Source organism: Lolium rigidum, chromosome 3 (assembly GCF_022539505.1).
Source record: "Lolium rigidum isolate FL_2022 chromosome 3, APGP_CSIRO_Lrig_0.1, whole genome shotgun sequence".
Taxonomy (NCBI): domain Eukaryota; kingdom Viridiplantae; phylum Streptophyta; class Magnoliopsida; order Poales; family Poaceae; genus Lolium; species Lolium rigidum.
In genome coordinates, this window is record NC_061510.1 from 30,859,821 (window position 1) to 30,886,555 (window position 26,735).

Sequence of the window (26,735 nt, forward strand, 5' to 3'; positions counted from 1 at the left end):
AGTTGTTTACTACTGTAGCAACCTCTCCTTATCTTAGTTTTGTGTTTTGTTGTGCCAAGTTAAGCCGTTGATAGAAAAGTAAGTACTAGATTTGGATTACTGCGCAGTTCCAGATTTCTTTGCTGTCACGAATCTGAGCCCACTGCCCTGCAGGAAGCTCAGAAAATTATGCCAATTTACGTGCATGATCCTCAGATATGTACGCAACTTTCATTCAATTTGAGCATTTTCATTTGAGCAAGTCTGGTGCCATTTTAAAATTCGTCTATACGGACTGTTCTGTTTTGACAGATTCTGCCTTTTATTTCGCATTGCCTCTTTTGCTATGTTGGATGAATTTCTTTGATCCATTAATGTCCAGTAGCATTATGCAATGTCCAGAAGTGTTAAGAATGATTGTGTCACCTCTGAACATGTCAATTTTTATTGTGCACTAACCCTCTAATGAGTTGTTTCGAGTTTGGTGTGGAGGAAGTTTTCAAGGGTCAAGAGAGGAGGATGATATACTATGATCAAGGAGAGTGAAAGCTCTAAGCTTGGGGATGCACCCGGTGGTTCACCCCTGCATATATCAAGAAGACTCAAGCGTCTAAGCTTGGGGATGCCCAAGGCATCCCCTTCTTCATCGACAACATTATCGAGGTTCCTCCCCTGAAACTATATTTTTATTCCATCACATCTTATGTGCTTTTTCTTGGAGCGTCTGTTTGTTTGCTTTTGTTTTTGTTTGTGTTTGAATAAATTGGATTACATCATGCTTGTGTGGGAGAGAGACACGCTCCGCTGGTTCATATGAACACATGTGTTCTTAGCTCATAATATTCATGGCGAAGTTTCCTCTTCGTTAAATTGTTATATGGTTGGAATTGGAAAATGATACATGTAGTAATTGCTATAAATGTCTTGGGTAATGTGATACTTGGCAATTGTTGTGCTCATGTTTAAGCTCTTGCATCATATACTTTGCACCTATTAGTGAAGAAATACATAGAGCATGCTAAAATTTGGTTTGCATAATTGGTCTCTCTAAGGTCTAGATAATTTCTAGTATTGAGTTTTGAACAACAAGGAAGACGGTGTAGAGTCTTATAATGTTTTCAATATGTCTTTTATGTGAGTTTTGCTGCACCAGTTCATCCTTGTGTTTGTTTCAAATAACCTTGCTAGCCTAAACCTTGTATCGAGAGGGAATACTTCTCATGCATCCAAATACTTGAGCCAACCACTATGCCATTTGTGTCCACCATACCTACCTACTACATGGTATTTCTCTGCCATTCCAAAGTAAATTGCTTGAGTGCTACCTTTAAACAATTCAAAATTTATCACCTCTGATTTGTGTCAATGTTTTATAGCTCATGAGGAAGTATGTGGTGTTTATCTTTCAATCTTGTTGGGCAACTTTCACCAATGGACTAGTGGCTTCATCCGCTTATCCAATAATTTTGCAAAAAGAGCTGGCAATGGGATTCCCGAGTCCCAAATTAACAAACTAAAAATAGACACTCCTCCATGGTATGTGATTGTTGGACGGCACCCGAAGGATTCGGTTAGCCATGGCTTGTGTAAGCAAAGGTTGGGAGGAGTGTCATCATAATAAAACTAAAATAAAAAGGTACTCCTTCATGGTATGAGATTGTTGGCGGGCACCGAGGATTCGGTTAGCCATGGTTTGTGAAAGAAAGGTTGGAAGGAGTGCCATCCAAAAATAAAATAAAATGGGAGCCGCTCTTTGAAGGTTTGTACGGCAAGGGGTTAGAGTACCCGCTACCATTCGTTGACAACAACATACACCTCTCAAAACTTTACTTTTATGCTCTCTTTATGTTTTCAAAATCAAAGCTCTAGCACAAATATAGCAATCGATGCTTTCCTCTTTGAAGGACCATTCTTTTACTTTCATTGTTGAGTCGGTTCACCTATTTCTCTCCATCTCAAGAAGCAAACACTTGTGTGAACTGTGCATTGATTCTTACATATTTGCATATTGCATTTGTTATATTGCTTTGCATTGACAATTATCCATGAGATATACATGTTATAAGTTGAAAGCAACCGCTGAAACTTAATCTTCTTTTGTGTTGCTTCAATACCTTTACTTTGAATTATTGCTTTATGAGTTAACTCTTATGCAAGACTTATTGATGCTTGTCTTGAAGTGCTATTCATGAAAAGTCTTTGCTTTATGATTCACTTGTTTACTCATGTCATACACATTGTTTTGATCGCTGCATTCACTACATATGCTTGTACAAATAGTATGATCAAGTTTATGATGGCATGTCACTCCAGAAATTATCTTTGTTATCGTTTTACCTGCTCGGGACGAGCGAGAACTAAGCTTGGGGATGCTGATACGTCTCCAACGTATCGATAATTTCTTGTGTTCCATGCCACATTATTGATGTTATCTACATGTTTTATGCACACTTTATGTCATATTCGTGCATTTTACGGAACTAACCTATTAACAAGATGCCGAAGTGCCGGTTCTCGTTTTACTGCTGTTTTTGGTTTCAGAAATCCTAGTAACGAAATATTCTCGGAATCGGACGAAATCAACGCCAAAGTTCCTATTTTCATCGGAAGCATCCAGAACACACGGGAAGGACCGGAGGGGGCCACGGGGCCACCAAACCCTAGGCGGCGCGGCCGAGGGGGGCCGCGCCGCCCTATGGTGTGGCCCCACGTCGGCCCTCTGCGCCGCCTCTTCGCCTATATAAAGCCCCTGGATCAGAAAACCCGAGACCAATCGACGAAACCCACGAAACCTGCCGGAGCCGCCGCCATCGCGAAGCCAAGATGCGGGGGACGGGATCTCGTTCAGGCACCCTGCCGGAGCGGGGAAGATGCCCCGGAAGGCTTCTCCATCGACACCGCTGCCATCTCCACCGCCATCTTCATCACCGCTGCTGCTCCCATGAGGAGGGAGTAGTTCTCCATCGAGGCTCGGGGCTGTACCGGTAGCTATGTGGTTCATCTCTCTCCTATGTGTGTCAATACAATAATCTCATGAGCTGCCTTACATGATTGAGATTCATATGATGATGCTTGTAATCTAGATGTCATTATGCTAGTCAAGTGAGTTTTACTTATGTGATCTCCGGAGACTCCTCGTCCCACGTGTGTAAAGGTGACAGAGTGTGTGCACCGTGTGGGTCTCTTAGGCTAGATTTCACAGAATACTTACTCATTGAATGGCATAGTGAGGTGCTTATTTATATCTCTTTAAGATTGCAGCATGTTGTATCACAATTTATCCATGTGCTACTCTAGTGATTTGTTATTAAAGTAGTTTATTCCTCCTGCATGTGTGCAAAGGTGACGAGTGCGTGCACCGTGTTAGTACTTGGTTTATGCTATGATCATGATCTCTTGTAGATTATGGAGTTAACTATTGCTATGATAATATTGATGTGATCTATTCCTCCTACATATGCATGAAGGTGACAGTGTGCATGCTATGCTAGTACTTGGTTTAGCAGCGTTGATCTATCTTACACTAAATGTTACTTAAACATGAGCATTATTGTGGAGCTTGTTAACTCCGGCATTGAGGGTTCGTGTAATCCTACGCAATGTGTTCATCATCCAACAAAAGTGTAGAGTATGCATTTATCTATTCTGTTATGTGATCAATGTTGAGAGTGTCCACTAGTGAAAGTGTAATCCCTAGGCCTTGTTCCCAAATACTGCTGAGTTACTATTGCTTGTTTACTACTACTTGCGTTACTACTCGCTGAGTTACTACTGTCTGTTTATTGTTTTACTTGCGTTACTACTGCTGCAATACCACCACCATCAACTACACGCCAAACACTTTTACAGCACCGTTGCTACTGCTCATACTTATTTATACCACACGTATTTCACTATCTCTTCGCCGAACTAGTGCACCTATTTGGTGTGTTGGGGACACAAGAGACTTCTTGCTTTGTGGTTGCAGGGTTGCATGAGAGGGATATCTTTGACCTCTTCCTCCCTGAGTTCGATAAACCTTGGGTATCCACTTAAGGGAAACTTGCTGCTGTTCTACAAACCTCTGCTCTTGGAGGCCCAACACTGTCTACAGGAAAGGAGGGGGAACGTAGACATCAGCGACGCAATGAACTGGAAACAGGTAGTCGCGTATATGTCTCGTATAGGGTAGGGTTTCCGTCCGCGCTTATATAGTGCAGTTCGGGAAGGTTGTGGGGCGCAGCCCACGTACGAGTTCACGATCTAGAAATACCGGAACGAAACGGCTATGTTAACAGATCCGTTAATGACTCGTGATTGCACAATTATTTTTTCCCGAACAGCAAAAAGATAAGCTCGGCTCGGCGAGATTCTCGCAACCCGTGTCGTGCCGTGCCGTGCCGTGCCGAGGCGTGGCGAGGCGGGCGGAGGAGGAGGAGTGCGCGAGGGCTCTCTCTCTTCTCACTCACTTACTAGGACTAGAACAACCCACCTTATATACCACTGCAACTCTCTCCCAACTAACAATGTGGGACTAAACTTTAGCCCCATTAGTGCTGCCGCTGATTTTTGGAATGAGCCATGTGAGTTTCAGAATTTGATAATGTGCCAAAGGCCAATTGCCCAGAAATTCCAGCAATTTCTTCTTTCTCATGAGAGTATTTGCATCCTAGATTCAGAGTTCCTCAAATATACCTCATAATTTGTTTTACCGCCGCCATCCCTTTCTGACTTTGATGAACATTGTTAACATCGCCGGCCAAATAATATGAGCGGTAAGTAATGTCTCTGTTTTGTTTTAGGTGTAGTTAACGTTAAACTTTATCATGTTTAACTAAACATGTAGGAAAAAATGTCAACAACCATAATATTAAATATAGTTTATGTCAATTCTAATACTACAGATTTTACATCATAGAAATTGATAGTTCTTTTCTTAATATTTAGTCAAAATTTTATAAAATTTGATTTTTGTTATACCCAGAACGCGAACTTGTGAACGGAGGGAGTAGCAAGGGTCAGGCGAGGGGTTCAACGCAAAATGCGTTCAGGTGCAACCGCACAAAGCGTGCCGAAACCGAGAACCGGGTGGGATCCAAGTCGAAAAGAAAAAGGAAAAAAAAAACCGGGTGGGATCAGAAGCAGGGAAAGGGGACCAAATCATCCAAACCCTAGCGAACCTAGAATCCAAATCGAGGAGACGAGAAGAGGAATGAAGAGCGGCGGCGCTCTAGCGGGCGCGTTGGTGCCCCCTCCGCGCAGCGACGACAGGCTTCCAATCGACGAGAAGAGAAGGAGGACGGAGAGCGGCGCCGTCGCATCGTCGACGGCTCCTCCACGGAGCAGGGTGGTCTACGGCCCCGACGGGTATCCCGCGGACGGTGTAACACGTGCCGTCCTCCTCCCCGACTGCAAGCATAGCGATGGATCCATCTACACGGTCGATTACTGGAGTAAAGTGTATCGTCTCGGTGATACCAGAGAGAGTAAGCGCACTACAGCCTTCCCGTCTTAATTGTTCGACAACTTAGCTTGCCCTTAGTAGCCTAGCTCATGTCGGTGATTCATTTCATAGTAAAATCCTAAAATTGTGTTCTAATTTAGTGGATTGTAAGTACTCCGTATCGAAGCTCAATTTAGTTTGCAGCAGGAAGAAGATGTTCCCACTTCAAAGCCTGTTTAAAACTGTCCTCCAATCCTGTTTGATACCCAAAATAATATTTGAGTTCTAATGACAGGAGCTAGCAAATTGTTCACAGAACACATAAATGGTTAACTGTCTCGTTATCTTTATACACAACACATTGCAAGGGGTTAACATTTCTTATCATGAATGTAGCCCCAGGATTTTGTCCATAGTTATTGGTGTAATCTGTGCTTACTAAATGGAGTTCTTACCCAAATTTCTTGTACTTCAGTTCCATCTATGCCATCCTAAATTAGCATTTATGCTCTTCTTTTTTGAACTTTTTATCACCTGTCCTATAAGTACTGTCAAATGTTAAAGAGGCATATCCTCACAAGAAAAGTATAATTTGGAAGGCATGAACGATATAAATGATTGATGATGCGATTTATAATATTCAGAAGATTGCTTCAAACTTTCAAAGTACTCAACACTAGATTACTTGCTGATTTTCTCTACCAGAAACTTCCTATGTGTATTTGATGTCTCCCTTTGTGCTTTTCAATTTACTCTAGCTAAAAGTTATAGTTTCCTAACTTGAGTTGATGCATGTTTCCGTGTTTTAGACAACACTAGTTATTATGTAATCAAGTCAAAACAAATTTACGCAGGATAGCTTTCCCAACAGAGCCTCTCTGGCACCTAACCATGAGCCCCGTACGCCGTGATTTAAACCGTGCTTCTATCTGTTTATCCTTTTTTGGGTTAACAATTTTAATCATCTACTGCATGTACAATGTTTGTATTGCTGCTCGATCAGCTTGTTTGGAGCCAATGATGATGACAGACACATGGACCTCTTGCTCTCCGGACTGGGGGAATTGTGAAAGGCATGATAGTTGCACCATGATGCAGATATTCTCGCTGAAGCTACCTTACACTTCTGCTTCTATCAGTGGCCCAGTTCAGTTGTATGGGTACATGGCTGTCCGGGATCTTTTGAACCCTTACCGAAACTACATCTTCAACCGCAGCAGGGATGATCCTTTCATTGTGGAACAGGAGGATGGGTTTATACAAATGACTGGCCCTAAGAGAGGAATCAGAAATGATGGTTATGTGCTGCTTGAGTTCGACATGAAGATCAAGACTGGAGATGAAGAAAGTGATGATTTACAGCTCATCGATGGTGTTGCCTACTTCAACAACCTAACCATAATGAATGCTACTGAGCACAAGCAGCGGATCGATGGTGATCACGGTGCGGTGGACATAACTCTCTCGCTCCTGCGCTCTGCGGTGGAGGCCACGGTACAGGTCGGGATATCAGATTTAGAGCATGGCAGCGGCTTAAGCCTGCGTCTAACAGCGTCATATATCAGCTCACATTTTGTTCTGCGTGAACGAATCCAGCTGTTCGATGGTGTTGTTGATCCCGAGACGTGTGAGCAGAACAAGTACGTGGTTGCTGTGCCATGGAAGGTTATTCTCAGTCTTAAGTTACAGATCAGTCAAATTGGTGGCTCCCACCGTTCTGTTGAGAAATTCTGTCTCTGCTCCCCTCGCAAGCATGGGCATGAGAACCTTACGTTCGAGCTTGGTTTCGCCACTGTAGAGGTGAAGGTAACTTGGTCGACTTTGGACATACCCCGCAGCCTTCTCGGACCGGATTGCTACATGTATGACTTTGAGGCTGCTGAGGATCTTGGCTTATTGAACCTTATGGGGTTAGAAGAAGCAAACTGATTCTGTAGAGATGAAAGTGCGATGTCCAGTTTCCTCTCGGACCAACTTGCTACAAGTGATCAGTAAGGAGGCTGCTGAGATTGCCACCAAAATAAACTTGAGAAGTGTCCTAGCTAATTCTTCTTGTACTCTGAGTATATGTAAAGATTATCTGTTGTGCACTTAAGTGATCTATGTGGTTCTGCTGTGGTTTTCTTGTACTCTCAGTTTAATAAGTAAAAATATCTGTTGCGCACTTAATTAGGGCATGTCTAAATGTGTTGCTCTATGTTGTTATGGTGTACTTTTCTGATCTAATATCTCTCCGTTTGGTTTTCTGATGTACATATCTCATCAAGTTTAATGTATCCGAGGCCACTTCCTTCGACTCTACTATCCTCACGAAAAAAAGGCACCGCTGGATATGGAAGTGCTTGGCCCGTTTTTATTAACATTACACATGATAACTATCAACAGGATTCTTTGGACACATGGAGTAGAATGAAGTGAAAATGCCTTGGAACATCTCATCGGTGATAAAAAAAAATCCTTGAACACCAAAGCATGGGTTCAAATTTACCATAACAAGTAGTACCAATTCACAAAGATGCATTAGCAGCAAGCGGTTTGATACTTTCTAGAGTGGAGCGACACAAGCAACAAATAGGTTCAGTGATATCTAACAGTAGATTGAAGCAGGTAAACTCTCTTCCCTATCAACGAACACACATTCGTCCAGCGGGAACAAATCCAAATCTCGGTCCAGTGGGACATCTTGGTCCTCATATAGCAGTGACCAACTGTCATGCAACACATTTAAAGAAAAAAGGTGGGTCAGTTTATTGAACTTTCACAAAACAAGCAAAAAACAAATAGCATTTAAATATGTTCAAACCTGTTTAAACCATGTTTATCGTTAGTATCGGCAGCACTATGCCTACAAAACCAACAAACGGAAGTTTAAAATCATACAACTGAATTGGATTTGAAACAAGCAAAAACAATAGTGGCATTTATATGTGTTCAAACCTGTTTGAATCACGGTTATCTTTAGTATCAGCAGCACTATGCCTACAAAATGAACAAACGACAGTTTTAACATCATATAACTGAATTGGATTAGTCAATGAGAGAGGTCGGCTCCATGAGGTCTCTGCCTCAGAAGCAGAAAATGGCTTAATTAAGCTTTCATCCGTAGGCCTTGTTTGGGAACATATTACATTGGTAAGAAAAAATCACAGGGCTGGAATCTTGAGAAGAAATTTTCAACAACGAGCTCTGAAGTTTCAGATATCGTTCCATAATCTCCTTTTGGAGCATCCAAAACAACAAAGCAACATCACTCTCCCTCCTATCTCCTTTAGATGCATCGTCTGTAAATTTCCTATGCTTTTCTGTAGATCATCCAAGCATCGCAGCTGATCAAGTTCTCGCGTCCTTAAAATATGGAGGATTTCAGGAGCCATGGTCTCCAATTCCATGTTCTTACTTATTCTTGCGTTTTCACGTATCTATGTGCTATGTAGGAGGCCGATGGTTGCAAACAATAGACTCTAAACCAGACGCGGACGAACCCAGCCGCACCCTCCCGCCGCCGCCGCCGGTAGCGTCGCCGGGCAACGCCCGCGTCACTAGTAGGAAAAGCCTCATCAGTGGCGCACCAAAAATGGATTCTGTGGCGCATGGGAGGTGCGCCACAGAAACGTCGCCACAAAAATAAGGTTTCTGTGGCGCACCTGCCCATGCGCCGCAGAATTAAGGTTTCTGTGGCGCACTTGTTCTTAGGTGCGCCACAGAAAAGCGTGCGCCACAGAATTGCTTCTTAGTGCGCCACAGAATTTGCTTGTATTATACACGATTTTGTGCTGCCTGCTATACATATACAGTTTATACACAGCAATACAGATACACAATACAGATACACAGGTTATATACAGCAACATTCAGATATAATATAAATATCATGTACATTGCACAGATATAACATAGACATCATCATCACATTACTTAGAGCCCGATCGAGATACATATATAGTGGCAAGTGTCAACTGTTTTGCATACAACTCTTAATTCATACAAAATTCACAATTTCGAGATACAAAGTAGTCTTCATCCGGTTCCTCCTTTGCTCCGTCATCTCTACCCACCAGGCTCGCTTGCATCGGGGTCCTTCCATCCAGTTCCTACTATGATGAAAATGGAAGAAAGTGAGACCAACAAGTATCCGATGCACAAGAGAAATGGAATAAATGCCTCATACATTGTTGGTCAACACAAATATTAACATTCAGGGACGGTGTAAGTGAGACCAAGTCCGATGCACAAGAGATTGATATTTGTGTTATCTTACCGGGCTCACTTACGCCGCCCCGAGTGTACGGTGACCAAACATTTTAATCATCGGCATTTTGAAAATGTCAAAGCAAATGGAATGACAAAATGGAATAAGTGCCTCATACATTGTTGGTCAACACAAATATTAACATTTAGGGATGGCGTCGGTGAGACCAAGTCCGATGCACAAGAGATTGATATGTGTGCTATCTTACCGAGGCTCACTTACGCCACCCCCAAGTGTACGGTGACCAACATTTTAATCATCGGCATTTTGAAAATACCAAAGCAAATGGAATGACAAGGGCCTCATACTTTGTTGGTCGAAACAAATATTAACATTCCGGGACGGAGTTAGCGAGCCAGGTAGGATGCACAAGAGATTGATATTTGTGCAATCACACGAGGCTCACTAACACCGCCCCCGAGTGTACGGTGACCAAGCATTTTAATCATCGGCATTTTGAAAATCTCAAAGCAAATGGAATGACAAAATGGAATAAGTGCCTCATACATTGTTGGTCAACACAAATATTAACATTTAGGGATGGTGTAAGCGAGGCCGGGTAGGATGCACAAGAGATTGATATTTGTGCTATCTTACCAGGCTCACTTACGCCACCCCCGAGTGTACGGTGACCAAACATTTTAATCATCGGCATTTTGAAAATCTCAAAGCAAATGGAATGACAAAATAGAATATGTGCCTCATACATTGTTGGTCAACACAAATACTTTGCGAAGGGCCCCCTTTCCCCGGTCGGCGTTCCGTCAACGGGTGCTTGACGACACAACAACGCCGATCTGCATCTCCGGCGCAGAACCACGCCAGTCCCTCGCTGTCCGGTGAACGAGTCCTTGATGCAAAGACCGTGCCGGCCTGCCCAGCATTATGCCGGGCCGTGTTGCCGCGCTTCAAGCCGTGTGTCCGCGCCACTGCTTGTTCGCCTTCTTGCCGGTGAACCAATAGGCTGATCGTTGGAATAAGGAAACCGATGACAGCCGGTCGCAAGATTAAATTGCGATCGGCCGTCATCGGCTTCCTTATTCCAACGATTAGTCTATTCGTTCACCGGGCAAGAAGGCGAAGAGTGCAGGCGCATGATCGACACGGCTCGAAGCGCGACAACGAGGGTCGGCATGATGCTAGGGAGGCTGGCACCGTCTTGGCATTAAGGACTCGTTCACGTACTGGACGGCGAGAGAAAAAGTGGTGCTGCGCCGGAGAGGCATGTCGGCGTTGTTGTCTCATCAAGGACTCGTTCACGGAACGGCGGCCGGGAAAGGGGGCTCGTCTACAAAGTATATTGCGGCGTATAGGTGACCAAACATTCTAATCATCGGCACTAAAATGGAAGAAAGGCCAATGCAATTAAGAAGTAGCTAGTATGAACTAAATGGAATGCCTCATACTTTGTTGGTCGAAACAAATATGAACATCCCGGGATGGCGTTAGTGAGGCCGGGTAGGATGCACAAGAGATTGATATTTGTGCCATCACACCGGGCTCACTAGCGACACCCGGAGTGTACAGATTGACCGAACATTCTAATCATCGGCACTAAAATGGAAGAAAGAGCCAAGTGGTATCAACTAAATGGAATGCCTCATACTTTGTTGGTCGAAACAAATATTAACATCCAGAGATGGAGTAAGTGAGGCCGGGTAGGATGCACAAGATATTGATATTTGTGCCATCACACCAAGCCTCACTTGCTCCACCCCGAGTGTACGAGTGATCGAGCAACCATCTAATCATCGACAAGTAAATCACTTGGGGTAATGTTAAAATGTTTGTCTCCATATTTGGGAGACATTTTTAATATTGGAGTCTAGCTAATGGAAATCAAGAACTAGTCTTGATCTCCAAATGGTGATTAGAGGGAATTTATTCATCTTAAGCAACATTAGGGACAAATGGGATCATGCAAGGGACTTGGGTCATTTGGATCATAAGGCATCAATTAAGGAGGCAACCAGGGACAAACGGAAACATTTGATGATCCATTATCATAGGCAACAAAGCAGCAACTTTTTCCCCTCTAATCTAGCTAGAGTCCTTAAAAGAAATCCATCATAAGCATGGTCAAATACACATATATAGCATTTGGAGAGCAAACAAGCAGTAGCCATATCACTCAATCCAATAATATAGTAATTTGGATCATAAGGCATCAATTAAGGAGGCAACCAGGGACAAATTAAGGGAAACATTTGATGATCCAGTAAGTGCATGACACTTTGAGCTACCCAAGAATAAAGGCCAACGAGTGGATAAACATCTCGCTCAACCATTTCTTGCACTAGAGGAAAAGTAACCAACATTGAAACTTGAATAGTCAAGTGACACTACAAGCAGCTCACACACACATGCAAACACATGTGTTGACGAGTAACTAATGGATATCAAGAACTAGTCTTGATCTCCAAATGGTGATTAGAGGGAATTTATTCATCTTAATTAAGCAACATTAGGGACAAATGGGATCATGCAAGGGACTTGGATCATTTGGATCATAAGGCATCAATTAAGGAGGCAACCAGGGACAAAGGGAAACATTTGATGATCCATTATCATAGGGACATAAGTCAAGATGCTCAAACACACATAGCATGCATGGAGCGAGATGCTCCAAAGGGATTATTCATCACTTGGTATATAGACCAAGTGATGCTGGCAAAAGAGAGGCCAATCAAGAACCGAGTAAATCCGAGTAAGTGATAGATATGCCTAAACAAGCAACAACACATAGCATATCCCAGCTAACCGAGATGAGACAAGTCTTGGTAGCCAACTCGAATCACCTAGCACCACCTAGCCTTTTAAAACCATCGAAACATGATCCTTTTTCTTCAAAGGATACCACAGTGGCATTCATTTACATGATCCCCTACTCGTGGATATCTCTATTTTCATCAAATCCAACACAAGAAATAGAAATTTATCATTACTCGGTTGAGTTCAAAACAAAGCTCGGGGTACCATAAGGGATTATTCATCACTTGGTAGTAACCATCATAAGCATTCCATTTAAATCACACATTTTAGTATATGTTCTTATCCAAGTTTTTGCCTCAGCCTTTGCATCATTGGCTGAGCTAAGACATCAAGCTTACGGCCGGGGAGCATTCTTTATTTTTAGGGAACTATATGAACTATATGCACATGATCCAGTAAGCATCCCCACTAATCAGAGCATTATAAGCATACCATAAGCTCACAAGAATCCATCAAGTAAATCATCGGGGGTCCAAAAAACTTGGGGTCCGGAAAACTAATCCCAACGAGAGAATTACTTGGGGTCCGAGAAAACTAATCCCAGGCCAACCAAGAGCAACTATAAATATGTATGTATACAAGCCCACCAGTAGCATTTCATGCATTTAAATTCCTATGAACCAGCTTAACCTCACTCGAGCACAACAAGCATTTAAATGAACAGGTAGCATCAAATTCCTATGAACCCATCAAGAAAATTGTTAACGGTTAACCTCACCGAGCACAACAAATGAACCGAGTAGTAATAAGCCATCAAGATTAACAGTTAACCTCACCGAGCACAACAAATGAACCAAGTAGCATCAAATGAACCAACCGAGTAGCAATGCATCACTAGCGAGCAATGCATCCAGAGCCAACAAATGAACCGGTAGCATCAAGATTAACGACTAAGCATCACTAGCGACAATGCATCCAGAGCCAACCGAGCGAGCATTTCGTCGAGCACGTTGTGCTCGCGCGGGGAGGAAGAGGGAGGGGAGGGGAGGGAGCTTACCGACGATTTGGACAGTTGTGGAGGAGCTCACCGACGACGACGGCGGGGGTGGAGGTCGCGGCGGCTCTTCCACCTTGACGCGGCGGCGGCTCCTCCACCTTGACGCCGCGCCGGCCCCTCCTCCTCCACGCCGCAGCGGCTTGTGCTGCTGGTGGCGGGGATGGGTGGAGCGTGGCGGCATCCGGCCATCGCGGAGGAAGGCGGCGGCGGCGGCGACGGCGACGGCATCGCTCGCCATGGAAGGCGGCGGCGCGGGGAGAGAGGGGAGAGAGGGAGAGGAACTTCGTGGCGAGGGAGGGGTACGGCCTTGATATAGTACACGTTATTTACGTGGCGCACCAAGACAAAGTGCGCCACGAGAAAACATTATTTTTGTGGCGCACTCGTCGCCGTGCGCCACGGAAGAAGTAATTTCGTGGCGCACCGAGGTTTGTGCGCCGTAGAAATTGTAAAACCAATGGTTGGGGGTGACAGGGTGTGGGGCCCACCAAGTTTTTGTGGCGCACCGTTTAGTAGTGCGCCACAAAATTAAGCTATTTCTGTGGCGCACCGAGCTTCGTGCGCCACAAAATAAGTTTCTGTGGCGCACTCAAAACGGTGCGCCACAGAACTAAGCTTCGCCTATAAGGGTTTTCCTACTAGTGCGTGGCGTGGCGGTGTCGGCGGTCCTCCTCCTGCTGCGTGGGGCGGCGGCGGCCAGGACCTTCCTCGACGCTAGCGGTGGAGGTTGGAGACGGTGGCGACCTGATCTGCGATGCATATCTCGTCCGGGCCGATCCACTTATCGAGCAACGACACGCTGGGGGTGGCTGGCGGCGATGGTCAGTAGGCGGCAGCCAGGTCTTCGATCTGTGCCGCAAATCCTTCTGCATCTCCCCGCCTCCCGACGGCGCGAGGTGGTGCTCCTGGGCTTCTCCCACGGCTCGAGGATGCCTAGGGTAGCAGCCCTGGGTATGATGGCGGAGGCGGCCCTCTTCTTCACCGGAGATGGTCGGCCGGAGGATGGTGTGGTGGGTCTAACGATCCGTCACCGAGTCCCGGCAGCGTGGCGAAAGGCATGGTAGCGAGGCGATGGCGGAGCCATGAGCTGCGGTCACGGTGGGTTGGTGGCATGTTAACGCATGGACATCCTGGTTTTCGCCGGTGGAGGATCGGCCGGCTGCAAGGCGTTGCCCATTTGCTTGGTGTCGCTGGTTTGCCTCGGCCGGCCTGGGATGGTCGGCGGCGTTGGGGCCCGACCTGAATAAAGATGGCGGTTCTATGGGTCTTCTTCTGTGAACCCTAAGACCTCCCGAGACATGTCCGTCTTGATCTGGCCGAAATGACGAGCTCTGAAAGGCTCCGCCAGCGAATGTAACAGTGCACCTTATGCCTCTAGATCGGGTGGTATCCGGTCGTACGCACCCATGCTTTTATTCCGTCCGTTTGGTTTTGGAGGGAGCGGCGCGAAACTCTATTCTGTGTTTTCATCAAGTGACTTTGATACATGGTGAAGTCAGAAGAAGATAATATCATGAAGGCTGGATTGGAGGACTAGCTAAGGAAGGTTCAATTCTCTACGTTGTTGACGGACTTGATTGGTGTTCGGGCTTCGCAACAGTTGGTATGTAAGTGGGGGTGATAACACAGGTGAAGTTCAGAGTCCTACCTTTCAAGGGTGATCGTTTCAGACAGAAACTGCCGAGATAGGAGAGACGGACGCACGGGTCGTCCTCCTCCAAGGGCGACTCGGGCGAACCCTAGCCGTCGCCGCCGCCTTCCCCTCCCCCTCCCCTCCCCTCCTCATCGTCCCCGGAGGCCGCCGCCGGCGAAGCCTGGCGCGGCCGGTGATGGGGGCGGCGGGGATCCTCGCGTGGTCCCCTGGTGCGGCGGTAGGAGGCACGCCTCCGCGCCGGGGGGGATGGTCCCGGTTCTGGTTGATGGCGGCGCGGGCGGTGTTGGGGGCGGCGGCGCGGCCCTGGCCATGGCGGCGCAGCCCTCTCCGCCGTTCCTCACCGTGGCCTCGCCGGGAGGCGGTGATGGGGCGGCGGCGCGGCCCCGGACCCTGGCGCGGTCCTCTCCTCCTTCCTCGCCTTGGCATGGCCGGGCGGGGTGGGGATGGGGGTGGATCGCATGCTGCTCCTCCTCAAGAGCTGGGATCACGACACCAAGGGCGGCGGCCCTGGATGGCGATGGTGGTGACGGCGCCGACCTGGTGGCAGGTGGCGGGCGTCAGGTGCCGCTGACCGTGGCACCGCGGTGGTGGTCTTCTCTCTCAGCGGAGGATATCGGCTAGTTGTGTGGCTAGCCGTGGCGGATCTTGCGATCCGTCGCCTAGCTCCCGATGGCGAGCCGCATCTGCCGGTGAAAGCCAGCCCGGACTTCGGTCATGGCGGATGATGGCGGCGCCTTTCGTCGTTACCTTGTTGAAGGCATTGTCTCCTGCGATCTGCGTTTCTTCGCCCGAGGCCGTTCCAGGGGAAACCCTAGACCCGGATCTCCCGGATCGGGACGATAGCGGCGCGCAACGCCGTTCTCCCTGTTGGGGGTATCGTTTTCGGAGCAGACAACGGATGGTGGTGGTGCTGAGGTAGAGCGATGTGCTTTTGCTGTGTCGGCGTCGTCGAGTCGCCGCGGCATGGTGCAGTGGTGTCTCGGAACGGATGCAGTGTGATGGACATGCGCATGATGGTGGAGTCGTCTGGCGCCGTGGCGGCATCGATGGCAGGCCTGGCATGGTCAATGCGATGATCTCTCTTGAAGATGGAGTCGAGGAAGACGGCGGTAGCAACTTCTATGGCGTGTGCGTTGGCGTATGCTGAGAGTCTGCTTGACTGGATGTGCTTCTCATCTGCTATTGGGCGGCATGGGAAGGCATTTGGTTTTTGGATGATATGAGTTGGTGAATTGTCACCCCCTTCATCACTCTGTAGGTTTAGCGAGGTGGCTTTGAGTTTGATCTTTTGTATTTCTCTTGTAAGGTGTTGTGAATAATCTAATAAAAAAAGCCGTGTGCATCCTTTGGATGCAGAAGCTGGGGCGATATTTCCCCCATTTCGAAAAAAAATTTGGTTGTGTCTAGCAATGACCTTGTTGAAGACATTGTTTTCAGAGTGGGGACTATATTCAGGGTGAAAATCTAAGATATTTGATCGGGCGATAACGGCGCTGGTGCACTGTTCCCATCTTGGAGGCGTCGCTTTTGGAGAGTCTGAAATTCAGGTGTTGTCTTGGTGGTGGTAGCATTGCTGTTGCTAGGTGCTGAAATACTGTGGCTAGGATTTTTTTTTTTTAGTTTTCTCTTTCTCTTTTTTGTCTGTGTGCATCCGTACTGCCATTAGGGTATTGCATTGTTGCAGAGGCTGGGTGTAATTGGTATCTTCTGATATTAATATATTCTCTTTATCGAAAAATGTAGGAGGCCGATAGGAGAATATAAGTGTAAATAAGCAAGTGGGATTACAACAACCTTTAAACAGAAGGCCCTCGGCCCAATTATATATATAGATCCCTCATGGCAACGAACAAGTCATAACATACAATCATCGTCTGTGACCGAACACACTCACACCGACTAAGCCATAAATCCATACATAAGCCTCTCAGGCAACCCAAGGCAAGACAAAGAGAAACAGATAAAGTCTAGGACGCCGCCTGTCGTGTTTCTCTGGTCCTCGTACTCGCGTGAAGCCGCATAAGCTCTCCCAGCGCCTCGTCCAGAAGCTCCATGTCCCGCTGTCTGACCAGTACCCTCCAGCTCTGCATGTGTATAGATATTGTGAACATAGCGTCAGCTGGATGCGCGATCACTTTCCCCTCTAGAGATAGCTTGTTGCGTGTATTTCAAAGCGTCCAACCTAACGCTGCAATACCAAGAAAGCCTACGCAGGGCCCGGACGGGCCTTGCACAATCTGGAGATGAAATCCCCGACCCCTGCCGGATTCCGGGTACATGAGAGGAGTTCCCTAACTCCAGCCCACAGAAATCTCGCGAAGTGGTAGTTGAAGAAAATGTGGTCACAATCCTCCAGCATTCCACACATCGCGCACCTCCCGTCGGAGGGTCCATGCCTCTTGGCCACCTGTTCAGCCGACGGAAGCCTCCCCCTAATGAGTTCCCAAAGAAACACTGATCTTTGGGGGAACTCTAGTAGCCCACACCTCTTTAAAGAATGTGATGTCGCCCCTTGCGATAAACGAAGGTACAAGGAGTGTGTAGAGAAAACCCCTGACGGCTCCAGGGCCCATGAGACCTGGTCCTCCCCCATGGAGTGTGGGTGTGGATCGAAAATCCTGCAGAGATTCTCCCATTCTACCACCTCAGCCGTACCAAAGGTCTGGCGGAACCCGACGTGCCACCCCTTCTATCCTACCCCAGCCACCGTAGCGAAGTGGTTGTCACAGCAGGCAAAAGGACGCGGGAACATCAGATGTAAAGGGGCCATCCCCATCCACCAGTCAAGCCAGAAATACGTCCGTCTCCCATCAAGGACGCGATGTTTAGCCCCAAGCTTGAAGTACCATTTGAGCTTCTGTATCGTCTTCAAAAATTGGGACCCTTTACTCGGTACCGACGGGGAGAACAAGTCATCGTTTCCCAAGTACTTGGCTCTTAGGAGGTCCGCCCATAGGCCTCCCGCATTTTGGTAGAGCTTCCAAATACAGCCTACCATAAGAGTAATGTTCATGTTCTTCGTATGAAGGATTCCCAACCCTCCATACTCCTTAGGTCTACACACCGTAGCCCGAGTCCACCATATGGTATTTGCATGTGTTCCCGACTTCTTCCCGAAGAATCGGCTCCTCGAGGTGTTCATTGCTCCATGCGTAGAGTCGTAGAGAAGGTATAAACCCATAGCGGACATCGGAAGACTCGAGAGACAAGACTTCGTCAACTCTAGTATACCAGCCGATGCCAGGAAGAGTCCCTGCCAGGGATCGACCCTATGCTGGCCACTAAAATGGGCTATATTGCTAGCCCTCTAGCTAACAAGCCAATATTTTTCTGACGGCGTGGGAGGCGACGGCGAGCGTTCAGCTCTGCCGCGGCCACGACCACGACCATGACCACGACCACGGCCGCGAGGTCGGCCTCCGCCTCTACCAGACATAGCGTCGAGTCTTGTTGAGACGGTGGCGGCTAGGGTTTGGGAGAGAGGCGCTAGGTTTTGTGTGTGAGAGGGACGATGAGAGGCGGTCCTTTTATAGGCCGGAGGGAGGCGGAGGAGCGGTGGCGCTCATTAACGCCGGCACGCAGAGCTAGGCGCGACGGGACGCTTCGCTGCGCCTCTGCGGGAACTGCACCGTCGCTGCAAAGCCAATAACTTCCGTCGCGAGGTAGGCGACGGTTAGGTTAAAATTTATTGTGCCACTGACGAGTCGGCCCCGCCACTCCCCGCCTCGCTTTTCGGTATGTCCGGCGTCCCCGGAGCGTCCCCTGTGGGACGGGGACGGGGACGGGCTCGGAGCGCAGACACAGTATAGGGCCGCGCCGGACAAAAATGGGCTTTGGGGGACGCGGCTGGAACAGATTTTTGGTCCGGCGCGCCCCAAATTGCTTTGGGGGACGCGGCTGAAGATGCTCTTAGAGCTCTCTTAGAAGATGTCTGGGTGACTAAGTTTGGCCAATGATTTGCATCCTTAAGGCTTAGTACAAGTTAAAACGCATACCAATTGTTTCTATTTTTCTAGTTTTACCCGCTCGCTTCAAGCATTAAACGTAATATTTCTGTCAAATATTGTTTTTGTGCTCCTTTTTAAGTTTGGCATGTTCAAAATATCATATATTAGTACTCGGAATATGAGATTATAACTCCGGAGTTTCTCATTTTCCTGATAGTTTTCTGTCTCCTCTTCACATGCCTTGATAACTTCATATTATCCTTAGAACTGTTTACTATGACGATCACTGTTTGATTATCACAGTTCATAGGAATAGCGGGTATTGGTTTCTCAACCACAGGTAAGTCCATCAAGAGCTTACGAAGCCACTCTGCTTCAACAGTGGCTGTGTCTAATGTTGTGAGTTCAGCTTCCATAGTTGACCTCCTAATGATGGTCTGCTTGCAAGACTTCCAGGAAACAGCGCCACCTCCAAGTATAAACAAATAACCACTTGTGGCCTTAGTCTCATCAACATCAGATATCCAATTTGCACCACTATAACCCTCAAGTACCCTTGGATACCCAGTATAGTGAATGCCATAACTCAAAGTGCCTTTCAAATAGCGCAAAACTCTCTCAAGAGCATGCCAATGAACATCTCCAGGTCCAGACACAAAACTGCTGAGTTTACTTACACCAAAGGAGATGTCAGGCCTCGTGGCGCTGGCTAAATACATAAGCAAGCCAATGATCTGCGAATATCGCAATTGATCTCTAGCAATTCTTTTATTCTTACGAATTATCACACTAGGATCATAAGGCGTTGGAGAAGATTTGTAGTCGCTATACCCGAAGCGACTCAGGATCTTTTCCACATAGTGGGACTGAAGCAATGTAATCCCACCATCGCCATCCTTCAGCAGCTTGATGTTTAAGATCACATCAGCTACTCCCAAGTCCTTCATCTCAAAACAACGAGATAGGAACTCGTTGACCTCCTTAATCACAGTAAGGTTGGTCCCGAATATATGTCATCGACATAGAGACAAAGAATAACTCCCTCTCCCCCACCATGGCAATAGTATACACACTTGTCAGCTTCGTTTACAACAAAGCCTTCAGCGGTTAAAGTTCTTTCAAACTTCTCATGCCACTGCTTAGGCGCTTGCTTAAGCCCATACAAAGACTTCAGTAATTTACACACCTTTCCTTCTTGACCATCTACTACAAATCCATCAGGCTGCTCCATATAAATTTTCTCGTTGAGCTCTCCATTTAGGAAATCAGTCTTAACATCCATTTGATGAACGAGAAGACCATGTGAGGCAGCCAAGGATAGTAGCACTCGAATGGTGGTCAATCTGGCAACATGTGAGTATGTATCAAAGAAATATTCACCTTCTTTCTGGGTATAACCCTTGGCCACAAGACGTTCCTTGTACTTTTCAATAGTACCATCAGGCCTAAGCTTTTTCTTAAACACCCATTTACATCCTACAGGTTTGCACCCATAAGGATGATCAGTAATTTCCCAAGTTCCATTGGCTAAGATGGAATCCATCTCGCTACGGACAACTTCCTTCCAGTAGTCAGCATCCAGAGATGCATAGGCTTCTGAAATAGAAGTGGGAGTGTCATCCATGAGGTACACAATGAAATCATGTCCAAAGGACTTTGCAGTCCTCCGTCTCTTGCTCCTTTTGGGAGCTTCATTGTCATCCTCCACAGGATTATCAAAGTGTTCTATAGCCATGGTAGGTTCAGGAAATAATTCCTGAGTAGATGAGCTGGGCATCTCTCGAATTGATGAGCTAGACGTTTCTTTCATAGGAAAGATGTCCTCAAAGAAAGTCGCATCATTCGACTCCATAATTGTACCAACATGCATGTCGGATACCTCAGATTTTACTATAAAAAATCTGTAGCCAATGCTATGAAATGCATATCCCAGAAGAACACAATCCACGGTTTTTGGTCCAAGCTTGCGCTTCTTGGGTATCGGCACATTTACTTTCGCCATACAGCCCCAAGTTCGTAGGTAAGAGAGTTTCAACCTTTTCCTTTCCCATTCCTCAAAAGGGGTAATGGTTTTGTTCTTTGTGGGGACACGGTTTAGGACATGACACGCAGTCAGTATCGCCTCCCCCACCATGTCTTGGATAGACCCGATGTATCTAACATGTCGTTAACCAAATCAGTTAGAGTACGGTTCTTTCTTTTGGCCACCCCATTTGACTGAGGTGAGTAGGGAGGCGTCCTCTCATGGATAATACCATGTTCCGCACAAAAAGAATCAAACTCGTTGAAAAAATACTCTCCACCACGATCAGACCTTAGCCGCTTGATCTTTCGATCAAGTTGGTTTTCTGCTTCAGCTTTAAAGATTTTGAAGTGATTAAGAGCTTCATATTTAGATTTCAGGAGGTACACATAACAATATCGAGTAGAGTCATCAATTAAAGTCATGAAGTATCTTTTCCCTCCTTTTGTCAATTCACCATTCATTTCACAAAGATACGAATGTATAAGCTCCAGCGGTGCCAAGTCTCTTGCCTCTGCAGTCTTATGAGACTTACGTGGTTGCTTAGCTTGCACACATACTTGGCACTTGGATTTCTTGACAATAGCAAATTTTGGAATTATATTCATATTCGCTAGCCGCGTCATGCACCCAAATTTAATATGAAAAAGTCGTGAATACCAAATATCGGACTCACTATCATTGCAAACATGATTAATAATTTGAGTACATAAGTCTGACAAAGATAAGCGAAACAAGCCTCTGCACACATAAACCTTTCCAACAAATTGTCAACACTTGGAAATTACAAATTTATTGGACTCAAAAACCAACTTAAAACCATATCGACATAAAAGCGATCCGCTAATGAGATTCTTATTAATGGAGGGAACGTGCTGCACATTCTTCAGCTGGATGGTCCTTCCCGAAGTAAACTTCAGATCCACCGTACCAACACCATGAACAGAAGCACGTGAGCCATTTCCCATCAGCACGGAGAAATTCCTTGCGACCTGATAAGAAGAAAACATAGAAACATCAGAACATACATGTGTATTGGCTCTAGTGTCTATCCACCAATCAGGAGAATTACATACCGAAAGGACAGTAGGAGAAATACCGTACCCAACGTCCTTCATCTCAGTATCAACGCCAATAAAAACATTTGCGGACTTGCCGTTGTTCCCATGCCGATCATGGCGTTCTGGGCAATCAGGAGCCCAATGTCCAGGAGCGCCACAAACATGGCAGTTCCCTTTCTTCCTATAAGGAGTCTTCCTTTTGAAGTTGGTTGAGTTGGAGGCTTTGTTCTTCTCGTCAAACTTGGCTTTTCCATTATTCTTATTCTTAGACTTGTGAGATTGGAAGTTCTTCTTCTGTACCACATTGGCACTAGAACCTCCCTCAAAACTACGCACGTGCGTGTCCTTTGCTCTCGCCTTCTCTTCCACATGAAGCGATCCACTGAGATCCGAAACGGAAAACTCTTGTCTCTTATGTTTTAGATAAGTAGCAAAGTTCCTCCACGAGGGAGGAAGCTTGGCAATAATGCCACCGACCACAAATTTGTCCGGTAAGGTACACTTAAACTGCTCGAGTTCTTTGGCAAGGGATCGAATCTCATGAGCCTCGCTCAACCACGGAGCGCTCATCAGTCATCATGTAGTCATAGTATTGCTCCATGACATACAATTCAGTGCCAGCGTCCGAGACCCCAAATTTGGCCTCGAGCGCATCCCACGCATCTTTACCATGGTCGAAAGCCATGTACGGGTCAACAATGTTGTCCCCAAGAATGCCGAACAAGGCCGCCTTAAACATGACATCGACCTTCTCAAACTTTTCCTGCTCCTCTGCAGAAAGAGGCCCCTCAGGTCTAGCATCTGTGGCGCTAAAACAGCCTAGGTTTGTAAACCATAGAACTGCTTTTGTGCGCCACCTCTTGTAATGCATACCATCAAAGAGGGAAGGTCGAGTAGCGGCAGCAACGCTGCTTGAATTGATTTTCCTATAATCAGGTTTTTGGATTGTTGAATATATAAGCAAATATCCATATGAAATAATCCGTACAAGTAATTGATAAATCATGACTATGAAAATAACAACTAAATCAATCGTACAGACTAGTAAGGTAGATGAACAAATCACATCTAAACAAGACAAACCGATTGCATCTACCACAGAAACTAGAAGAAGAAACTCTAACAGAAACTGAAAGAGAAACGACAAGATCACATACTCCGCAACAGCATCGTCGTCGCCCATGTTGAGGTTGCCGAAGAAGTCACTGAGGTCCGGGAAGAAGTTGTCGATGTGGAGGAACTCGTCGTCCGATGACGACGTCGTGATGCCAGTAGTCGTGCCGGAGCGCTCCCCAAAAACCTGATTGCCCCTCACCCGTAGAGGTTCACGAGAGGCAGGGTTCCGGAGGCCTACTGTCCCGGCAGTCGGTGCACGCCGACGGACGAGATGAGGAAGACGAAGGCGGCGACGCAATGAACTGGAAACAGGTAGTCGCGTATATGTCTCGTATAGGGTAGGGTTTCCGTCCGCGCTTATATAGTGCAGTTCGGGAAGGTTGTGGGGCGCAGCCCACGTACGAGTTCACGATCTAGAAATACCGGAACGAAACGGCTATGTTAACAGATCCGTTAATGACTCGTGATTGCACAATTATTTTTTCCCGAACAGCAAAAAGATAAGCTCGGCTCGGCGAGATTCTCGCAACCCGCGTCGTGCCGTGCCGTGCCGAGGCGTGGCGAGGCGGGCGGAGGAGGAGGAGTGCGCGAGGGCTCTCTCTCTTCTCACTCACTTACTAGGACTAGAACAACCCACCTTATATACCACTGCAACTCTCTCCCAACTAACAATGTGGGACTAAACTTTAGCCCCCATTAGTGCTGCCGCTGATTTTTGGAATGAGCCATGTGAGTTTCAGAATTTGATAATGTGCCAAAGGCCAATTGCCCAGAAATTCCAGCAATTTCTTCTTTCTCATGAGAGTATTTGCATCCTAGATTCGAGTTCCTCAAATATACCTCATAATTTGTTTTACCGCCGCCATCCCTTTCTGACTTTGATGAACATTGTTAACATCGCCGGCCAAATAATATGAGCGGTAAGTAATGTCTCTGTTTTGTTTTAGGTGTAGTTAACGTTAAACTTTATCATGTTTAACTAAACATGTAGGAAAAAATGTCAACAACCATAATATTAAATATAGTTTATGTCAATTCTAATACTACAGATTTTACATCATAGAAATTGATAGTTCTTTTCTTAATATTTAGTCAAAATTTTATAAAATTTGATTTTTGTTATACCCAGAACGCGAACTTGTGAACGGAGGGAGTAGCAAGGGTCAGGCGAGGGGTTCAACGCAAAATGCGTTCAGGTGCAACCGCACAAAGCGTGCCGAAACCGAGAACCGGGTGGGATCCAAGTCGAAAAGAAAAAGGAAAAAAAAAACCGGGTGGGATCAGAAGCAGGGAAAGGGGACCAAATCATCCAAACCCTAGCGAACCTAGAATCCAAATCGAGGAGACGAGAAGAGGAATGAAGAGCGGCGGCGCTCTAGCGGGCGCGTTGGTGCCCCCTCCGCGCAGCGACGACAGGCTTCCAATCGACGAGAAGAGAAGGAGGACGGAGAGCGGCGCCGTCGCATCGTCGACGGCTCCTCCACGGAGCAGGGTGGTCTACGGCCCCGACGGGTATCCCGCGGACGGTGTAACACGTGCCGTCCTCCTCCCCGACTGCAAGCATAGCGATGGATCCATCTACACGGTCGATTACTGGAGTAAAGTGTATCGTCTCGGTGATACCAGAGAGAGTAAGCGCACTACAGCCTTCCCGTCTTAATTGTTCGACAACTTAGCTTGCCCTTAGTAGCCTAGCTCATGTCGGTGATTCATTTCATAGTAAAATCCTAAAATTGTGTTCTAATTTAGTGGATTGTAAGTACTCCGTATCGAAGCTCAATTTAGTTTGCAGCAGGAAGAAGATGTTCCCACTTCAAAGCCTGTTTAAAACTGTCCTCCAATCCTGTTTGATACCCAAAATAATATTTGAGTTCTAATGACAGGAGCTAGCAAATTGTTCACAGAACACATAAATGGTTAACTGTCTCGTTATCTTTATACACAACACATTGCAAGGGGTTAACATTTCTTATCATGAATGTAGCCCCAGGATTTTGTCCATAGTTATTGGTGTAATCTGTGCTTACTAAATGGAGTTCTTACCCAAATTTCTTGTACTTCAGTTCCATCTATGCCATCCTAAATTAGCATTTATGCTCTTCTTTTTTTGAACTTTTTATCACCTGTCCTATAAGTACTGTCAAATGTTAAAGAGGCATATCCTCACAAGAAAAGTATAATTTGGAAGGCATGAACGATATAAATGATTGATGATGCGATTTATAATATTCAGAAGATTGCTTCAAACTTTCAAAGTACTCAACACTAGATTACTTGCTGATTTTCTCTACCAGAAACTTCCTATGTGTATTTGATGTCTCCCTTTGTGCTTTTCAATTTACTCTAGCTAAAAGTTATAGTTTCCTAACTTGAGTTGATGCATGTTTCCGTGTTTTAGACAACACTAGTTATTATGTAATCAAGTCAAAACAAATTTACGCAGGATAGCTTTCCCAACAGAGCCTCTCTGGCACCTAACCATGAGCCCCGTACGCCGTGATTTAAACCGTGCTTCTATCTGTTTATCCTTTTTTGGGTTAACAATTTTAATCATCTACTGCATGTACAATGTTTGTATTGCTGCTCGATCAGCTTGTTTGGAGCCAATGATGATGACAGACACATGGACCTCTTGCTCTCCGGATTGGCGGGCTTGTGAAAGGCATGATAGTTGCACCATGATGCAGATATTCTCGCTGAAGCTACCTTACACTTCTGTTTCTATCCGTGGCCCAGTTCAGTTGTATGGATACATGGCTGTCCGGGATCTCCTGAACCCTTTCCGAAATTACGTCTTCAATCGCAGCAGGGACGATCCTTTCACCGTGGAACAGGAGGATGGGTTCATACAGATGTCTGGCCCCAAGAGAGGCATCAGAATGGAGGGCTATGTGCTACTTGAGTACGACATGAAGATCAAGATGGGAGGTGAAGAAAGGGATGATTTACAGCTAATCGATGGTGTTGCCTACTTCAACAACCTAACCATAATGAATGCTAGTGAGCACAAGCAACGGATCGATGGTGATTGCGGTGCAGTGGACATTATGCTCTCGCTCCTTCGCTGTGCGGTGGAGGCCACGGTGCAGGTCGGGATATCAGATTTAGAGCATGGCAGCGGCTTAAGCCTGCGTCTAACGGCATCATATATCAGCTCACGGTTTGTTTTGCGTGAAGGAATCCGGCTGGCTGATGGTGTTGTTGATCCCAAGACATGTGAGCTGAACAAGTATGTTGTTGCTGTGCCATGGAAGGTTAAATTGGGTCTTAAGTTGCAGGTCAGTCAGATTGGTGGCTCGGACAATTCCGCTATTGATAAATTCTTTCTCTGCTCCCCTCACAAGCATGGACACCAGAACCTTGCTTTCAAGCTTGGCCTCGCCACCGTAAAGGTGAAGGTGACTTGGTCGACTCTGGACATACCGCGCAGCCTTCTTGGACCGGACTGCTATACGTATGACTTTGAGGCTGCTCGAGATCTAGGCTTATTAAACGTATGATTTTGATTCTCTGCT

The 26,735-nt window shown here is 46.3% G+C and overlaps 2 protein-coding genes across 2 annotated transcripts; both read left to right on the forward strand.

The window, feature by feature from the left end:
• The first annotated feature begins 5,050 nt into the window (after positions 1 to 5,050).
• Positions 5,051 to 7,570, forward strand: LOC124701372. Its single transcript, XM_047233426.1, has 2 exons — positions 5,051 to 5,444; positions 6,405 to 7,570. The coding sequence occupies exons 1-2, from the start codon at positions 5,171 to 5,173 to the stop codon at positions 7,328 to 7,330; spliced, it is 1,200 nt and encodes a 399-aa protein (XP_047089382.1). The 5' UTR covers positions 5,051 to 5,170; the 3' UTR covers positions 7,331 to 7,570.
• A 16,887-nt stretch (positions 7,571 to 24,457) lies between these two features.
• LOC124694591 lies at positions 24,458 to 26,720 on the forward strand. Its single transcript, XM_047227559.1, has 2 exons — positions 24,458 to 24,851; positions 25,813 to 26,720. Exons 1-2 carry the CDS (start codon positions 24,578 to 24,580, stop codon positions 26,718 to 26,720), a joined length of 1,182 nt encoding a protein of 393 aa, XP_047083515.1. The 5' UTR covers positions 24,458 to 24,577.
• Positions 26,721 to 26,735: the final 15 nt, after the last annotated feature.